The 19757-nt window shown below is 35.7% G+C and overlaps 2 protein-coding genes across 3 annotated transcripts; one reads left to right on the top strand and one right to left on the bottom strand.

The window, feature by feature from the left end:
- Nucleotides 1-267: 267 nt before the first annotated feature.
- LOC122408666 (uncharacterized) lies at nucleotides 268-18766 on the top strand. 2 transcript variants are annotated; one of them, XM_043415607.1, is made up of 8 exons: nucleotides 268-548; nucleotides 6172-6493; nucleotides 6882-7157; nucleotides 7904-8136; nucleotides 8219-8485; nucleotides 8772-9027; nucleotides 9674-9879; nucleotides 18673-18766. In XM_043415607.1, the coding sequence occupies exons 2-7, from the start codon at nucleotides 6238-6240 to the stop codon at nucleotides 9844-9846; spliced, it is 1461 nt and encodes a 486-aa protein (XP_043271542.1). In that variant the 5' UTR covers nucleotides 268-548; nucleotides 6172-6237; the 3' UTR covers nucleotides 9847-9879; nucleotides 18673-18766. The 2 variants fall into 2 exon arrangements, with proteins under 2 accessions (XP_043271542.1, XP_043271534.1); XM_043415599.1 differs by lacking the exon at nucleotides 18673-18766 and having other exon boundaries at nucleotides 9674-14740.
- LOC122408676 (uncharacterized) lies at nucleotides 15898-18827 on the bottom strand. The gene is made up of 4 exons (XM_043415622.1): nucleotides 18689-18827; nucleotides 17538-17821; nucleotides 17026-17124; nucleotides 15898-16542 (listed from the first exon to the last, which is right to left on the bottom strand). The coding sequence occupies exons 2-4, from the start codon at nucleotides 17799-17801 to the stop codon at nucleotides 16183-16185; spliced, it is 723 nt and encodes a 240-aa protein (XP_043271557.1). The 5' UTR covers nucleotides 17802-17821; nucleotides 18689-18827; the 3' UTR covers nucleotides 15898-16182.
- Nucleotides 18828-19757: the final 930 nt, after the last annotated feature.

Raw genomic sequence — 19757 nt, 5'->3', positions numbered from 1 at the left:
TTTTATTTGAACGGATAAATAAATTCAATTCCCTACCGGGATGTCAAAGTCGATGACAAGAGGATATTTTTCGTTTGGAAATAGAGTCTCCTCACTCGTTACGGATAAACAAATATCTCACATTTCTAAAAAAAAATAGAAAGCGGATAGTATCAAAGCCCGAGGGATGGTTGATTGGACATGCGCCCCGTGAGAGTCGCGCGCATACGGAAACTTTGCGCATGCGCCTGTTGAAACACAGCCCTATCGAGAGAGCGAGATGACATGAGAAAGAGCATCGACACAATTCTCCCCTAAAGAGATAGTAGTACGTACGAATAAACGGTCCAGAATTTCGCAATATGAAAGAACTTATTTCCATCGGTAACATCTGTGAATGATGTTCATCTGTGGATTAACGTGCCATTAGTACAAACGGTGAATCATAACGGAGACTGGAGTAACTCGAGGGTGCTTTAGTTTGTAACTCTCAACAGAAGAGAAAAACAGAAGAAACAGTACGAGCAAGACGTCTCTGAAATCAGATATCCGCTAAGAGGCGGTGTCAGGTTAGTTTTCTCTTGATAAAGGTAAGCCCGTAAATCTCTCCACTCGCATAAAAACTTTGGTCAATCTTTAGCTCTGTATTTTCTGGACCCGTGTCAACAAAAATCGTCCATCGATTATTTTTCGTGATTATTCTGTAACAATATCGCTTTCGGAGTTGTTGTTTTCTTAAAAGAATGGAAAACAACGAACTGGTAGCTTCGCCATTGCTCTTTTTACCTCAATCCGTCAGTTAATCGCGTACATCGAGTCCTACTCGTCCCTCAGTCCCTGTGTTTTCCTAATTTCGAAAATTATATTTGTAAAAAACGAGGAGTATTATATTTTCATTGAATCTATATGGGAATCCTCAACACGTTTTGTTCGAGGAATATTTTAATTAGAGTCGACACATAATTTGGAAGTTAATTTTTTTTTTTAAGTAGATGCTTCGAAGTAGGGAACCCTGCTTTCTGGGATCTGAGACGTGCTGAATTGGAGCACGTTCCAAAAAGGCTTACCCCGACTTCTTTGAACTGTCGTTAAGATGCTCCAAGTATAAACTCTGTTCAATGAATTTTCATTGAAATGGATGAGAAACTTGAAATTAAGACCCGATGAATTTTCGTGCCGCAGAATTTTAACGCCATATAATAAAATGAAAGATTTTAAACCGAAACTAAAACTCAGCACGTTCGTAAATAGTTCGGATACCGATCGTTCGATCGTTCGAAAAATTTGGCTACAACCACTGGGTTGGAAATATCTTTTCGAATTTGGAGTTTTAAAATTGGTGCATCGATGGCTTTCATTCAACGACAAACATCACGTAGGAAACAATTGATGATGATTTGCATAAAATCTATGAATATTAATATAAAGAGGAATGTACGGAAACAAAAGATTTCGATTGAACTTTTACAAGCTCTTGTTGGTAAGTTAATAACGTGGGATGATGATAAAATCCATTAGCTGACATTCCCAGATCGCATTGTATTTTCTCTGCGGTACGTGCAAACAACCTTAATTCGGTTTATATTATCGGAAAGTTTGAAAAGCACGTGCTGTAGCAATTGTCTCTTCGGAGGTCTGTGTTCACCAGTGATACTATGTACATTCACTTCGTACACTTTTATTATCAGAAATATTGATACAAATTGACGTGAAATAAGAACGAAAACGTGTTTCTGAAAAAGTTGACCTAATATTTTCTTCTGTTTGATCGAATAATAGAAGCCGGTTTATCGCGATCCAACGAATGGGGGTTAAGGGGTGCGACGAATAATTTGAATAGGTTTATCGATCCGAGCCTCAAATCTGACATAAGTAAAAATAAAAAAGTTTGAAAATTTCGTATTGACTGTAAAAAATGACATTGACAAAAAGCTTCATCAACGCACCCAGAGATACGAATTCAGTAAACTTTTTTCGACTTGGCGAAATTATCAATTTTTCGATTCCGTTGCTGGCGAATCGTAAGTTCGAAAAAGCTAAAATGTAGGAACTGAAAAGCTATGAGAATGATGAATATAATTTCGTATTTCAATATCATTAAAAAATCAAACAAGAATAGAGAACAAAGCTGTAGAAGAAATTCACAAGAAAAATCACACGATAAAAAGGGTGAATTAATAGAGCGTCAAATATCTTCCGTGTTCTCGAGTGTCTCGGGAACGAAGAGCGGGAAAAAAATGTTTGATGTAGCTTAATGGCGGTGCACCGTCTCTACATCTTATTAATGCATACGCATCATAGAATTTCCATTAAAATCGATCGAAAAGCTCGTGTAGTATGTGACGTGTGTAGAAACGTGTCGAGCAAGCGTATTCAACCCCGTTTTATGGATGTGAACGATAGGGAAAAATGTGACGTTATCTAATCTTTACATGAAGGAAAAAACAAATGACGTTGAACGTATGAGCCATTTTTCCCTTGTGACAATACACGGAATATCCACATTAATCGTTCACTTTTTAACTCTATCAGAAGCCATAGAACGATCATAAAAAACGTTCGAATGTATAAAAGAAACGTTTCAATCCATCATAGCTTCCATATTTCCCCCCACTCAGCATGACGTTCTGCCGTTACTTGCTGTACCTGCACCGGTCATTTATTACTTGTCATCGCGGAAATACTACCCCTTTCTAACAACCCTGACACTACGATGCACTCTGAAAACCACTCAAATATTTTCATTGCTGGTAAATAGATATTTTATATACCGCGTGCGCACACGTTTACTATTATATGCTGGGGATTATTAGTTGAGACTCGAATGCGCTATCTAAAAAAATAAGTTATTTACACTTCAACGGGGAATAATGATAATTGAGATCATAAAAATATGCGATGGATCACTTAAATGGACGTGGAAAACATGAAAATTAATTTGTGAGGTAATTTTTTAGAAGCTAGGAAACGCGATCTTGGAGTTAATTTTCACGTCGGAAGTTTATTCTATCATTTTTTTCTTTTAAACTCAAGCTCTCAAGGGTTGATATATTACTAAATGAGAGGAAAACTATCGGTTGAATTCTTTAGGATAGTTAGAATCCTGCTAGAACGCGAGCCACGATGGACTGAACACCGTGAAGATAAATTATGGATAAACGTTTATTCGTTTCCTTGTTTATAAACTATTTGGAAGAATTTGCTGATACCTCTTGTCGAATATGAAAGAATGTAAAGAGACACGAGTGTGTCTCGACTATGAAAATCTTGCGTAATTGAGGCAGTTCTGTACTTTTGTTGAAAACTTAAGAACCGGCTGAAATTTAAATATGGTGTGATAATAGCCTTCATGGACCGACTGTGAAAATTTCAAATCCATTCGTCATTTAGTTTTCAAGATATTCGCGATTAAAAATGGCTCATTTTGTACGCGATGCCTATATGTAACATGTCACTTGGATCGCATAGTTCACATTTTTTAGGGTGGGGATAAAATGTTAAAATGACTAGAAATTCGAACAGCTAAAATCTCGAGTTATTATAAACTTCGAGTGATAATATGGAGAAAGATCAATTCGACTAGAACTTCGAATGTCGAAAATAAATAAAGGAGAAACTTCAAGGTTAAAATGTAACAATGGCCCACAGAACGACGACTAAAATATCGATTTTCCGAAAACTCGACTATCGGTCTTTTGATTCATAAATCACTACAATCGGCAGTACTGTGAATATTAGCAATCCCGAAAATATAATAACGATATTACTGAGGTTGGAATACTGAAAGACCAAAAAGTCGAACGGTCAAAATGGCGCAACGTTAAAAAGTCGACCGATCAAAATAAATAAATGCAGCGCGAAGCTCAAAAAACACGCGTCTCACTCACTCACTTACTCACAGACCGGTGATCTCAAATTTCAAACATCGCCATTTTGACTTTCGCCTTTCCGAGCCATCGCTATTCTGCACATGTAAGTTTTATAGGTTCGAAAAATTCATTTTCGATTTTTTGCGACTCTATATTCTGTTCTGTCTATAAAACAACTACTCTCCATTTTAAATTCGATAATATGAACTTTTGACATTCGTATATGGTCTGTTGAAATTGCATTCGAAATGAAAACTATCGAAATGTAGGTATATTTTCGAGTAAATACGAATTCAACGAAGGAATATTCAATTAAACACGTAATCTGCTAAATAGTCGATTGGAGATAAGAATTTCAAATTACTTATTGTTCTCCAATCTGATATGACAGCTTTTGAATTTTCGAAATATCAACCGTTCTACAATTTGGTTATTTGCCATATTGAACTCTACCCCATTTTTTATTACCGACGCTAAATAGATGTTACTACTTTAAAATAAAACCAGTCATGTATTCAGTATTATTGTGCGATTAATATTTAAAAAAATAAGAATTTTTGACCATCTAGTTTCGGAGATATCGACTGATGAACCGTGTTAATTTTACGTGCCGCGGAACGGGCGCATATATGACCAGCTGTGACGACGTGGCAACAGTGCACGGTGTAGCGAACCGATAGGCGCAATCCAAAACAATATGAAAGCTTTTTTTCTCAAATGATCGAGCACCTATCTCGATTGAATTGTCGTTTGAAGACTTTTTAATTTCTTTCGCGACGAATGAATAAGATTTCGGGAAATACTGACATTCTGACGCTCGAAAAATTACAAATTTGACAAAATTGTAAATTTTTACAAATTTTATGAAAGCACTGGATTTTATTGCACGTCACGACCCAAACTTTTAGCTCGCACGTGTACATACAGAACTACCTTAAAAGATCGACGGATTGGTTTTGAAGAAAGTTTTACTCGTTAAAATATGCATTTGAGTTCCACGTTTGAGATTAGCCCATTGTTGTTCGACGCTTCTCGAATATTTTCTTGGGCGTAGCCGTTGGACGTCAATACCCGATTTATGGCACTGGCCAAGCTCCGATGATGATGTCGACGCGTAGATTGAATTTTGTCCAGTGGCCAAGGCCAAACTGCCCTCAATCGTCGATGAACTGGATGACCCAAAGTTTTTATATTTTATCTCCAATCCGTGGAATGTGCTTCGCCCGGATCTACTTTCGAGCTTACTCTTCGGTCGAATATACGCAATTCAATGGATTATGTGGGACCGACGATGTGACGTAGCTAGCTGTCGCAAAAATTCAGGAATCCGTTTCCCATACTGATCTCGAAAAAAAAAGTGTCAACAAAACAAGAATCTCGAGAAATTTTATGAGCGAGCTGTTTTGAATTTTTTCTATTCTTCAATGGTTTGAAATTGTTCTGACAAGAGCGTGAAATCGTTGCAGAATGGAGAAAGTAAAAGATCAAAGTAGCTTGGAATGCGAGAAAAACCGTGAGCAATTTCGAAGTTCGAGAAGTGCCCTCATAAAATACTCTCGTTGCACGAATAAAAGAAATTCCTTTTCGCGACGACTCGTGTCTTTTGGAATATGACTCGCTGCTCTATCAGAAAATAAAATTTCCATGTGACGTTCTTTCTCGCAAATTACACAGGGCAGAGGTGATAAAATGTCAAGGCGTGAATGAGAAACAAAAAACCTTTCACCAGGAAGCTTCGAATGGAAATTTTCCATTATGAATGTGTAAAGAAAATTTCATATGAGAACAGTCTTTTTGCAGAACGATGTGACTTTATTAATTCAAGCAGGCCTGATGAAAAATATCGTTCAAGAAAAACTATGGTCAACGCTCTAGGGAAATTATCGAATTAGAAAGCCGTCAGTTATTACAATAGTCTTTTGATTTATTCTTTTTGTACCTTTGTGAGGAATAATTAGAATAAAAATCCTCCGTTTTTACTCATCGAAAAAATTATTCGTGAATTACTTGTCTCCGTCAGTATCGCAGCGATATTCTTTGAAAATCGTGATGATAGATATGCAGTCGAATACCGAAACAAATATTCAACAAATGAATGAGAGAAATTCTCTCAAACAGTTTATCGATCTATGGATGAACTGCTGTCATGCTAAAAGTTCAAGGCTCTCGTTGGATGTCGTGTCCTGTTATAACGCCTCGGTTGCACAGTGTGACGATACGCTGAAACACCACAGCATAGAAGCCTTGAAATTTTGCATTAAATAATGATCGCCAATGAGCGAAAATTATAGCTACACCGTTCATACTTTTTTCCTGGTTTTAGAAAAATTTCGAGCTCGGATAAAGGAATTAAAGAAAACTGGCAGCCCTGACGAGTTGCGTTTCAACTATGATGGATGAAGACGATCAAGAAGAACTTCGTTGTGCCGGAAGTGACGTTGAGATCGAAGAATACACGGACACCGAAGATTCGCCATACGCGGCTTATCAATCAACGGATAAGCTCTTCGACACCGATCAACCAGGATGGCAGAAATTCAGCTTTCTCGCAACTCTCGTTGCCCTCGTTATTTCTGTCACTATAGCAATTATCAGTTACCCTCTTTATCTCGAGAGCGTCAGCGAAGTCTCGAACGCCTACGCCGGTGCGTATCAATTATTTGCCAATGTCAAATTAACGAATGAGATTCAATTATTAAAAAGCTGCAAGCTGACCGAACATGACAATGATCCTATTGGCTATAATAACCGATCGAATATGAATACCAACAAAAGAATCAGCTTTATTTACTAAAGTAATAAATTATGAAGTTTTTGTAATTCACATTGTTTGAACTCTCGAACCGCGTACACGGATGCAAATTCTCACCAACGAAATTTAAATTACAGAAGAATATTCGAAATGACTTTTTTGACGAGGGTGCGGTTTGACAGTTTGCAGAAAATCTAGCGACATGAATTTTTATTCTATGTGAAGAGGCGACTCTCCCTGCAGCACTAATTATGACGCACATTCTTGATCAAATATTCAAGGACTCCTATTCATCTCCTTTTCTGCGGTTTGCATCCTTGGACTGGCGTACTTTGTGGTCGAAAGAATTTCACCACCACCGCCTTTGGTACCCAACAGCATGAGAGTCAAAATATCCCGATCTAGTCTGCTCAAAATGAGCGGGATTTATGCGCTCGCTGGCATCCTGGGCACATTGCCGTTGGACCAAGATAGAGTCCTGTGCCATCTTCAGGATCCTATCAAAGGGATAACTCTCGTCTTTTCGCTCGTCTACTATTTCTTCTTCTGCAGAAAAAGTAAGAATCGTTTTGTACAGTGAGATTAATATGTTGTTGGTGAAGAATTTTCAAAGTATTTAGGCACCGATTACAAACAGCATAGCATTTTTTGAATTTTCCAATTTTTCGTCCCTTTAATTCTAAGCAGCTCTATGTGGATAGCAAAAAGTGGTGCACGCGAGAACTGTATTTCGTTTTGTTTTCCAGTGTTATTCACCGTGTCAGACTAGCACTCATTGATAAGTGGAAATGTATTGTAAATCACAAATTTTCACTCTCAGCATAGTAAATTCTATATGATAAATACACGAATATACACTGAATACGTGTGACATTTTACCATTCATGTAGTTTTTTTTCAGGGTTGCCCGAGCATACTTAAAATATAAACATTTGAAGTGACTAAAAACACTTTTTACTGTGCTTATAGAAAAAAAAACTCTTGAGTCTCTTGAATAAAAGGTATGGGTATTGGTCTTTTTACTATGGTGGATAGAACAATTGTTATTACTGCTCTTCGAATTAATGCTGCTTGAAAGTGAAAAGAATCGCCGTAAGGTCGAGTAAGGTCGAATTGTGAAGTGGGAATAGAAAATTTAAACATTCGTTGGATTCTTGATCCCAACAGTTTCGTAGAAATAGCCAATTTTTCTTTATTCGCAGAAATAAAGATTAGCAAACTCCCATTCATGGTTTTTTGGTTCGATTGATAATTATCTAAGCCCTCATGAGCATAATTGGAAATCGATTTATTTTTTTTCCAGTGATGAGTCTGCAACGAATTTTCTCCAGCACGACGATAATCGTGGGATTATTTATAAGCGTCGATTACGGTCTTTGCGATGAATTTCGTTGTCGAGGTCGCGAAGTTTCAGCTCACACGGTAACGATGCGTGGTTCCTGGGGAATAAGAGCAGTCTGGACATTCGTCTACGTCGGATCGCTGGCTGTATTCGCAATGTTTTTCACGATGCTCGAACGCCATTTCACGACAGGAGTAAGATTTGTACTTCCTTGAACGAAAAATGCGAATATTTTCTTTTCAAATTCGTTTCCGTCTGATCGTTTTCTCTTTCCAGCAACAAAACGTGTGCCAACTTTTGACGACGCAACAGAATTCATTTTTATATACGGTTTCCCGACTCGTTTCATCCCGGGACATTAGACGCCGCGGTTCCGAGGACGAAGGTGGACGTTTGTTGCACGTCACCGATCCCGATCCGACGATAAAACCAAAAAACTTTCCTAAGCCACCGGTTCTTCAGACCGTTTTTTACATCCACGCAGTCTCCTTCGCGATGATTCTCGGCGTTTGTTGGATCGACACTTTACCGGGAATCGGAAGGGTAATAATGAACCAATGAAATATTCAAAACTCCCGTGACCAGAAGGGACTCAATCGTTTTTACATCCCGCAAGTCAAATTAACCTCTCATTTTTTTTATTCTCGTCAAAAATGTGATTGACAGAGAATCGCGTGCCCAAAATCCATTTCCGGTGGATAGTTCATGGCAAAATATCGTCCTAAAACTTGAATCATAATTCTGTTTACACCAATAGCGTTGATATAATAAATTTCCTTAGGAAATTCGATTTTGTTGAATTGCGAAATACCAGCCGATTTTTTTTCAGGGTCTTCCACCTAAGGAACTGTACGAGACCATGCAGCGCGGGCTAATTTGTCATTTGCGTGGTGATAATACGTGCTCGAATATTCCCAGTCACGGATGGATATTTCTCTTCGCATATGTTTTATTCATCATATCGATGGTGAACTTTCTATCGATGTGCGAGAGTGCAGTCTTCACCGTTGCTGCAGCCACCGTCTCATTGCCACTTTCTGGTATTTGGTGGAGTATCTACAAGATGGACGTTGGATCCAACGGAGGTTAATATTCCATTTATCTTTTATATTGCAATTCTGAATAGTCAAAGGTTCAATTCTACGATGTCAACGTTGGAAATAATGAAAAAAAAAAAACAAAAAAACAAAAAAAAAATGATGAAAACTATTTCATCAAAATTATCGTATGTCAGTGACTTCAATAATCGTGGCTCCATTGATTTTCACTAAATTCCGAATTCATAAAACAACACGAAGACAAAAAAAATTGTAAGAATTACACTACGCTGCCCTAGTATGAGGGTTCTATATCCGCTATTTTGGAGGTTTTTACCAAAAACGTTGTAATTGTCGTTTTCAAGTTAAAATTTCTCAATTGCTTATTTTTCGGTTGAGCATAGTAAAATTCCAAGAGCTCGAACACAGGCATCGATGATCCTCCAAAGTGTTTAGAAATTTACTATGGTACAAAGCAGAATTTCATTCGCTCTTGTACAATCATTTTTTTTGGTATCACACATCAATTTTCATCGAGTTCTCGCTTTACAAAAAATTAGTATGTATGTTCGTGAAAATGAGTAAATATTACGATACAAAACCCTACTCGTAAGGCACAATAGTAGTTTTTACTGGAATTTTATATCTCCGTGAATGAAAATGTGATGTATAAAGACAACTTTTCATTTTCTAGGCACGATTTCTTGGGCACCTGGAGTAACAGGTGAATTGATATGTGCTCTTCTTGGTCTTCCGGTCGTCTTACTCGGTCTGGGTCTTCTGATAAGGTCGCATTTTCGTGATAGCCAGTCGTCTTATCAGAACGTCGCACCGCCTGAGGTGCCGAGGGATACGTGTCAAAGATGAATCTTCCAAGAAGAGAATAATAAAGTTACAAAGGTACGGGAATGTAGTTGAGTTAAAGGGTCGAATCGATCGAAAATAGGATAAGTGTACTTAGATGCAAAAAGAAAAAAAAATCTAAAATGAAAACCGTTAGATAATTAACGCAATTTGTTAAAAAAAAAGACAAAAAAGCTAAAAATAAATCGACGATTCGTAACGATGACAAAACAGATGAAAGAGGAGAGAAGACACGCAGTAAAACAAAAACATGTTTGCGCACGAGGTCACTTGTTTTATAACTTGTAATATTGCCAAAGTAAACGTACATTGGAGCCATGCAGTTATTGCCAATTTATATTTTATTTTGATAACGCAATTGAGAATAAATTTTATATTTCCAATCGTTGTCAAAATGCAGCAGCGAGTGTCAGGTAAATACTACTAATAAATATCCATTAGTATGAGAGAAGACAAAAAAAAAACAAGACTAATATAAATAAAGTTGGTGATAGGGCGATGTAAGTGAAAGTAGATTTATAGACTAAATTTTTGGGCGAAGCGTGTAAAATTATGAAAGTTTATTTGATTTTCTTTTCATTTTCCACGTAAAATCTTCGATTACGCATCTAAGAGCTTTGAATAGGCAAACATGTATGGGGTAAATGTAGCCGAAAATTCTCGATCGTACAATGAAATCGATGGACCGTGAGGAATAAGAACGAATCAGAAAAAAGCTTCACGACTAATTGATGAACGTACAATTCATGAACTTGTTTTCTTTTGATAAAATATACACAATTCATTTTTCGAAACTGCTCGTCCAAAACCTCGTACACAGACCGAATAGGCATACATACAAGCATCACTGTTAATATTTGCCAAAGATAAACGGAAACTGCAGTATTTATTGCTGTGATTTAACGACGAAAAGAAGATTCAGGAAAAATATAACTATCGTCATGACGCGTGGTTTTAGAGGAGATCGTAAATACCTCAGTTTTACCTCGCGATTTTAAAACGCATCATGTCGTTAGTTGTTATTAAAAGGCGTGTAGACATTCAATTTATCTTTGTGTGGTATTTTAGAGATCGCAATTGTTCCTTCGAACGTAACCGGAAAGTAGTTGTTCCCCCGTTGGAAAAACACTTTTACGATTGGATCGATGATATTTTAGAGACTTTTTAATGCTAGAATGCAGTGTTTAGAAAACTAGAAGCATACAGTAGTTCGTCATTTGTATATTTTGGTGTGTACAGTACTCCGTTCATCGTTCTCCTCATTTCAAACGTTATTGCATCAATGTGTCAAAATATTTCTATACATTAATATGCAGTAATATATATTCGTATGTGTACATTATATCAATATACATAGATACATCGAGGGATCGATACATTCATAGGTTTCCATCCTAAAAAATAACCTCGCTCAAAATAACCATGAAAAAAAAAACCGATGTACAGAATAATCGTGATGAATATAACCGATACACAAAATAACTCTAATATTACAAAACAAACGAACAAAAACACACACACGAACCTACCAATACGAAGGAAAAAAAATTACAGGGTGGGTGATCTCGAGACATCTCGAGATGTTAAATGTATTAAAAAGAATAAATTTATAGTCAAGAATTTCGAATCGAGTAATGAAAATTCCGCATAGGGTTTCACATTTATCCGCAATCAATATTTCCAATGAATATTTCACTTATTTTCCATATTCCAGTAATTACAAACTTAAAGTTAATTTTAAATGACGATTATTATTCTCGTGGTTATTTTATTCATGGATTATAATTGTTCATCGGTTATTTTATTCGTTGATTATTTGACCAGATTATTTTGAGCAAGGCTATTCAGGCCGGACAGCACATTCATGTACTCGCAAAATAAAGATGATCCGAATGAGTGGACTCCCGGGGTGTTATTTTTGTGCCAAACCACGATCTCGTGGTGTATATTCGAATGAAAAACGAGCGTTGTTTATTGAATTAATCGACGGGCACAAGGGTTTAGGGCACGAGAGCAATTTTCGGTGCTTGCCAGTATTGTTTTTGCCTGCTCACGATAATTCATTAATTTACGTTTGTCAGCCAACGATATTCGAATTGATCAAGATGCTTTGAAGAGAAATCGAGCAAAATGTCATGAAAAATAGTTAATTAGTGCGCGGGAGTCGACAGTTGGACATTCGTCTGATTAGATCTAATTGCGAGAAACTGCAAATGCTGCTATAATCCGATGGTAATTTAGGGATTAATTAACAAAGTAATTGGGCGACGATCGAAGAGAAATATTTCAGGTTGGATATTGTATATGTCGTGTCGCAATCATGTACTCCGCATCGGCAAGTCATACGTCCAAATTTTTTATAACGACAGGTGTATTAGTATTAAAATTAAAAGATAAATGAAAAAAAAAAAATGACCGATTACTCGGAGCAACGTACAACAATAATACTCGGATGAAAATCTGCGAGGAAAGTCCATAAATGAGATAGCAGTAAAAAAAATAAATACGCGAGAGAGAAGAAAATATTATTCGAAGCTGACGATCATGGCGATGACGCTGTTACAATAGATATGATAATAAATTAACGAATAATTTACGTCCAAATGAAGTAGAACAAAATGGAAAATACATTGGCGAATGCGAGGCCCGTTGATAGCCGTTAACGATTATATTTTTTATTCGGCCACTCAATTAGGAACGCAATGCACACATTTTAATCGTACAAAACAATCGACTGAAACCGACGCGTAATCAATATTATGATGATACAAAAACCTGACGAGTCTTCGAAAGATATTCGAAAGTTTTCAATCTTTTTCGTTTTCTCGCGGCAGACTTTTTGTCTGAGCTTTGAAAAAATTGAAGTAGGAGACGCGTCCATGTTTGCCGATTAAATATAATTGGCAAACTTCGACTTTGAGCTCGAGCGAATAAGAGAGATAATTTTTGTTCCTGAAAATAGAGTTATTCTAAAAACTAATTTTCGAATTACGTCATTAAACTTTCCATTCTCTTATTTTATGCCAAAGAAAAACATTTTCTTCCAACTCTTTAATTCGAGTTCCTTTCAATCCAACGCTTCCGTTATAATTACTCAAAAAATATGACAAACCCAAAAAAACGTTTCGCCTCAATCGTACTTAGTCGAAGAAAAAGTACTTTCTCGACCTGAACCTCCCGTATCTGATTTCTCGTCTACCATCGCTAATGAAAAACGCTACACAACTGAAAAATGAAAATGGGATTAAATAATAACTCTGTCAATTTGGTGGTATAATAACGATGACGAATTTTCATCACAAGTATATTGACGTTTGAAAAACTTTGTCCATCTCGCTCGTTATCCCATTACTTTTCTATGATCGTTGAGCACGAAATCAGGCGTGCAGCTCCCATCGATATACTATACTATTGACCCCGATTAATAGAAAAATAAACGCTGTTACAATAATAAACAACTCTTTAGATTTACTCAGAGTAAAATGTATGTATGAAAGAATAAACCTGCTCAACTGGACCTACGTCCATCACGATGGTGAACTCGTTTTGTAGAATATTTTCCATCATAACAAGATTCGATTTTACGATAAATACACGTGTGTGTGTGTGTATATATAATAAGTGGGCATCCATCACTGACAATGGGATGTACAATGAACTCAAAATTTCCACGCTGTTTTTAAGGATCGTTACCATATACACAGCCAAATTCAAAATTCACCCTCCACACAATTTTTCATTTTATATTATCGCTACCTCGTAATGCAATAACGAATATGAAAAGGAAAGAGTTGATGAAAGAAATCCTTCGATTTAAATGTAGTTTAGAAATGAAATTTTGTTAGTGCAAATCAATTTCTACTGCTCACATTTTTTTCCAAAATTGAAAAGACTGTTTCAGCGAATATACTGTCCGCGTGTCCTCAAAGCAAAGCTTTTCTATACGTAAACGTTTAGAGCTCACGACTTTCTATGAATTTTTACAAAACCGAAATTTTAGAAAAAAAAATTGTATATGGTAAATATCCTTAATTGGAAAAGAATCTAGAGAAATATTATTTGGAATATCTGGAATATGAACAAGACGAAGGAACAAACGGATTATTGATGTGTCACTGAATGTTACTGTAATAAAATAAACCGTAAAATGTAAGCACTAATCGCAAATCCGATCCAAATCCAGTGCATATTATTATTACCGAGCGAAATATATTTGTTGAATAATCACCGAGTCAATTTTTCGCAGTAACTAAACATTTTAGTTTGGCTAGAGTTGCTTCGGCAACGATAAAACCAAAGATAATATTTATGACGTTTTATTTAGGTTCACTCGGAATAATTGTTAAACTGTTGATCAAGAATAAATAAGGGCGAAAAAACAATGGAAATCGAAAAAAATAATAATACTACGTGAAAATAATAATCACTGAATCACTTGGTTATATTCGTTCGTCGTTACATGAAAAATATTTACATGTGCGCTTAGTAAACGACAGCGACAAAAAATGGCATGAAGTGATCAATTGTTGGCAAACTATAAATGTACCTATTACGTACATTAGTTTTAGTAAAACGTACCGATGGTGTGATATGATGTGAATAACTGCAAAGCCGTTCAATTACAAATCAATTTCATTATTCGCTGGAGAATAAATAAGCTCAAAGCACGTTTGTAGAATTCTTCCACGCCATACATTTGTATACTCTCAATTTTTACCAAATGTCTTTCTGGCCAAAAAATACTTGTTTTCAACCTATTTTTCATGAAATTGTATACCATTAATCCGTTAGATTGATATTCGATTAGCGATCCACAAACCTATTTTATTAATGATTCTTTTACCATATTAATATTATCGATGTATTCCATTGAAAAATACATTTTGTTTCAACCAAACTGAATTTATTCTCATTCGATTATGCGTATTTTTACTATTTTGTCTATTTTCAGTGTACCTGCATAAGTATTATGCAAATATTAACCATTTACAGGATATTCGGGGTGAAAGGTTGAAGAATTTATTGGAAAATTTTTCTTCTATTTTTAGTTTGATTACTTGCTAAAAAATAATTATTGTCAAATGAGATCGGCATATGTTACCGTAGAAAATTAAACGCTCTACAAAAAAGCTCACTTCGGTTAAATCGACTACTGTAACCGTTTAGCATATATATTCGTATTCGAATCCCAATGCGTACTGGTTTCAATAGTTTTTTAATAACTATTTTAAATTTGGCCATATAATTTATGAATTTTGAGAATACTCATAAAAATTTCACTCCATTTCGATAGAACAACAGCTTCTAACTTACGTCTTATTTTTCGTTTGAAAACGAGGTTAGTCGACTCACCAAAAAAATGAGCTCTTAAGGTAACTCCTGTACTGCATGCTAGTCAAATGAATACTAAATTTTCAAAACGCTTTTAGACCAAGTTTATCGTATCGATTAAATTTACCGTTAATAGATTCCTAGAGAAATTATAAATGAAAAAGTTTCTTCGCTTAACGAACAATTAAGCTGCAACAGTGAAGCGATTAAGTTAAAAAAAAAAACTACATGGTGAATTCGTAGAAAATCAGTTAAGGAATAAAATGAGACTTGTTGCAATAAAATCAGTCAGAAAACGCAGATAATTCTTTGAAAAATGCCAGTGAAAATGTGTCATTATAAAAATTTGATTGTTGATTGTTTTGTAAAACTATCGTTTTTCATATTTTTACATGTTAATAAGATATGCTGTAATACAAATCCACTAAAAATGCGTTTAATCGGCATGTCAAACTTTGTCTAAAAGCGTTTTGAAAATTTAGCACTCATTCGACTAGCATGCAGTAGATACAGTAGTTACCTTAAGAGTTTAAGAGCTCATTTATGGTGAGTACTTTCTATAGAGGTGCTTAGAAACTAGTTTTTCTGTTTCGAATCCAAAAAAAAAAAACAAAGTCGATTTTTTTGACGCACCCTATTGAACATATGTAAAAGTGTTAGATTATTGAATGTCATTTTTTAAATTCTCAATTAACGTTGATCGTAGGGCGCAAAACATTGAAAAACAATCACAGATATCATTTATTTTTGTTTGGAATACACCCAAAACGTAAAATTTACGAAATTTTTAATACTTATTCCGCTTTTCATTCTATTCTCACGTAAATTTCATGTTAATTATTCTTGAAATGATTAATTCCAAATGCATCATCAACGACCTAAGATCAAATGAATGAACCACGAGTGATCATCATTTACAAATAAATATATTCCGTTTTTAAACTTATCATACGAGCCATTATTACAACTGGAGCAATCGAAGTGAGCATAAATTTGATTTGATTTTTATCACAGTTTGAGAGCTCCGAGTTTGGCGTTTTTATGCTCCTCGCCAATTCTCTCGGACATTTTAATACCGTTGTATTCGTAATCCTCGTATTCGGCGACTGTTAACCACTCGAAGTTAAGTTTCGAGGCTATACTTTGACTGAAATTTGATGTGAACACTCCGAAAACAAAACCAGGCTCAGCTGTACGCGTGTTGCGTTGTTGGTCGTATTTTACGAAATTTTCAGCCAACTTGATCGAACGTTCAACCAATCCGTGACCGATTTTATATCCTTGATAACCCGGTGCAATTCCGACGTAAAAAATTTCCATTGCAGCATTCGTACCGTATCTCTCGAACATATCGACTCTTGACTCGACCTGAAACGAACAATCGACAAAAAAAATCATTATTCGCATAAATCATATTACACATTTTATAAAAACATACCTAAATAAAAATTCTTTAAGCCCTCAACAGGTGGGACCTGAAAATTATTTTTTTCACACGTGCTCAAGTTCATAAATTACTGGCAAAAACCATTATAAATGTCAATCTGTAAATTTTCTGAAAATGAAGATTTCAAATAATCAATCTTCACGAGAAAAATTAGTTTTCTTAATCTTAGTAACATCGATATCGCTCATAATAAATTGATCTCGTTTTATCTTCCTCATAAAATGGTTATCTTTTCAGAGTTCAGGTAAGAAAATGACTTTATGAGATTTGAATGCGCTTTTAAAACTTCAACATCACATGAGCTCAAAAATATCTGAAACTAACAATAGACAAAGATCGTGACAAAGCGTTTGACTCTAGTTCTACTGTAGTTCATTAACTCCACAAGAACTACAATCACTTACGTCATCTAGAAAATTAACGAGAGCCAGACTCGAACGAGGTTTCAAGTGATTCTTCACAACTTTCAAAAGAGGATCAATCTCGTCGTTGGCCTTAGGAAACTGTAAAAAAAACGAATAGACATTTCTTACGGTACCTTGTAAAGTAATAAATTTTAAGCCGATGGATTATGTAATGCAATTATGGGCTCCAAAGTGTTTAAATTTGCATCGAGCGTTAACACTTTTATTAACTGCAAGAGTTCACATAATCAGAGAAATACAGTCTCATTCCAAGTTTCTTTGATATCTTATGTCCCTCGGAACATTCAAGTATAGTAATAATAAAATGTCGAGAAAAATATTCTTGCAACCTTTAAATCTCCAAATTAATGTAATTTGGCATGAAATTTTTGAAACTTTGGATTAAATTTATCAAGTATTTTCGATTGATTGCATTCTACAACCTTTTTTCTCTATTGTTCACACATTCGTACACACTTTTTTATCACTAAATTTAAAAAATTTTTACTCACATGGAGCTTGTTAAAGGAAGCACCAACAACTTCGTCACTACTAACATCAACGGCGATTACAGAACAATCGTCTTTAACAACTTCCCTAAAGAGAATGCTCAATGCTTCAGCTGCACCCTCCTCCTCGTAAATTCCAACCCCGCGAGCAACGTTTTCCTGTTTCATTGATTCTTGTTGAGTACTCAAAGCAGCTTCGATTCTATCCTTGGTCAGAATTTTGTATTCTATCGGACCGTTTGGTCCCGAGCTGTACTGACTGAACATTCTTGATTTTTATGACCGATCTGGAAAAATAAATGGCATTTTATATCACGAATTCCAACTGACGACAATCCCACAAAGAAAAAACAACTCTCAGAAATAATTTATTTTCAAGATTCTCCTTTGACGTTTAGTTTCAATTAAATTTATTTTTTCATATTGATGAGCATTTGAATATTAATGAATTGTCATGGTGTTTTTTCTAATAACAAGTCATTGAAATAAGTTGAAAGCACTCAATCGTTGTTCGAGTTATTTAATTTTTTAAAAACTCGTTATTCAATCGTTGCTTATCACGTGAATAAAGAAAAAATTAACATCGATTATTGACATTAAATTCTTATTTCGAACAAGCCTTGGTCCAGCAGACGACAGAGCTGCCAATGAAGCTCTTGATTCCCTCATTCTTCAATCGTTATTAATTTGAAGAAAAACTGAAACTTTCGTGATTCCCATTTTAAGATTTCCATATGAGGGAGACCGGGACATTGCAAAGTTGTTTTTTTCATTCTTGCAAGTTCGTACATTTTTCCAAAAAAAGGAATACGTTTAAAAAATTCGAAAAGGCAGAAAAAGAAGAAATTTTGAAGCAACTCTGATTTTATTGAAACTTCTTTTGAAAAAAAGCAGTAAAAGTGCACCGAATAAGAATTGCAGTGGAAAAAAAACTTCAGCAATTTTTGAGAGGTCCCCCATTGGGTCCCAAGAAATTTTTTTTTTCGAAAATTGCCAAAAGTTACATCAGGTTTCTTGGTGTTCGAGAGAAAGCAATAAGCTTCGCAAACTTCCAGAAAGTAGAAAGCCCCGGTCTCCCCTACGTTAAATTCATTCACTGAAAAATGTGCCTGCGTCTTTTTTTTTAAACTTTTGATAGGTCTTCAAAAACTTACCGTTTACAAAGAATTAAACCTGACGAAAGCTCCAGCGCGTGGTACGGTCCGAAGTTGTCTGAACCGGTGATATACCAGGATTCGTAGCAAGAAACGCTTTCATCCGTAAAAAATTCGATTCATCGTCGAGTTTCTGCGCGAGAGACCCTCGAAGGAGAACTCTTCACCGATTGGCACTATCAAACAAACTGCACGTTCTTCCCACAGCACAGCGTACCGAGTTTTCCTTCGCGTCGAATGTATAGGACGTTCGGTGCCAATAAAGTACACTCAATTGTTGCAATCGTTTTCCCATCGAACGCCCTCAAAGTTATGAATTTTGAAATCTCTTACTGCATCATTCATAATTTTCTCATCGAAGCAGCATTAATAACGAAACGATTCTTGATCGAACGAACTTTGTCATTTTCGATTCCTTCTTAACCGAATGGAAAGTAAATGATACAATTGTAAAACGCTTTTTCATATTCATTTTGAAAATTTTAATTATGCAAAAATTCGTCGAAATGCTTGCACGAAGAGGAAGACTTGCGAGTGTTAATTTTACATCGACGAACTGTTTGGTCGTCCACAACGTCCATGACGCACCACGATTTTACAGGCTTCAAAGTGTGAAGAATATTTATTTTCAAATTCACCAAACTTCAATAAAAATCTTTGCTTCAATCGAGTCCCTGATTCGGCGCGGAAAGACCGATATGTATGTGGATATATTTCTTGACCGTGTGTGTCGTAATGTATTCCTGGGGTCGCTCGAACAATTCGGTTTAGTGCTGTATATAGTTTACGTGCATCATTTATCACTACCCAAAGGCTACTTATTCTCCTCTGTTTGCTGGGCTCTCCAAAGTCATCGTGACGATGCCGTTGATTTCAGTGTACAACATTTTGTACGGTATATGAGCGAAAAAATACGCAAATCGGAGAATCAGAAATACGATTCCATTGTATAATAAAATATTCGACAGGTAATCGCATGCGATTTTTTGGATTTATTATTTTCCTATTATCGTCAACCATTGCCGCATGATTTTCTGAATAATTAACACTTTTGATGTTTTTTTACATG

Source organism: Venturia canescens, chromosome 1 (assembly GCF_019457755.1).
Source record: "Venturia canescens isolate UGA chromosome 1, ASM1945775v1, whole genome shotgun sequence".
Taxonomy (NCBI): domain Eukaryota; kingdom Metazoa; phylum Arthropoda; class Insecta; order Hymenoptera; family Ichneumonidae; genus Venturia; species Venturia canescens.
Note: the sequence above shows the minus strand (reverse complement) of the source record. Positions and strands in the feature narration are given on the sequence as shown.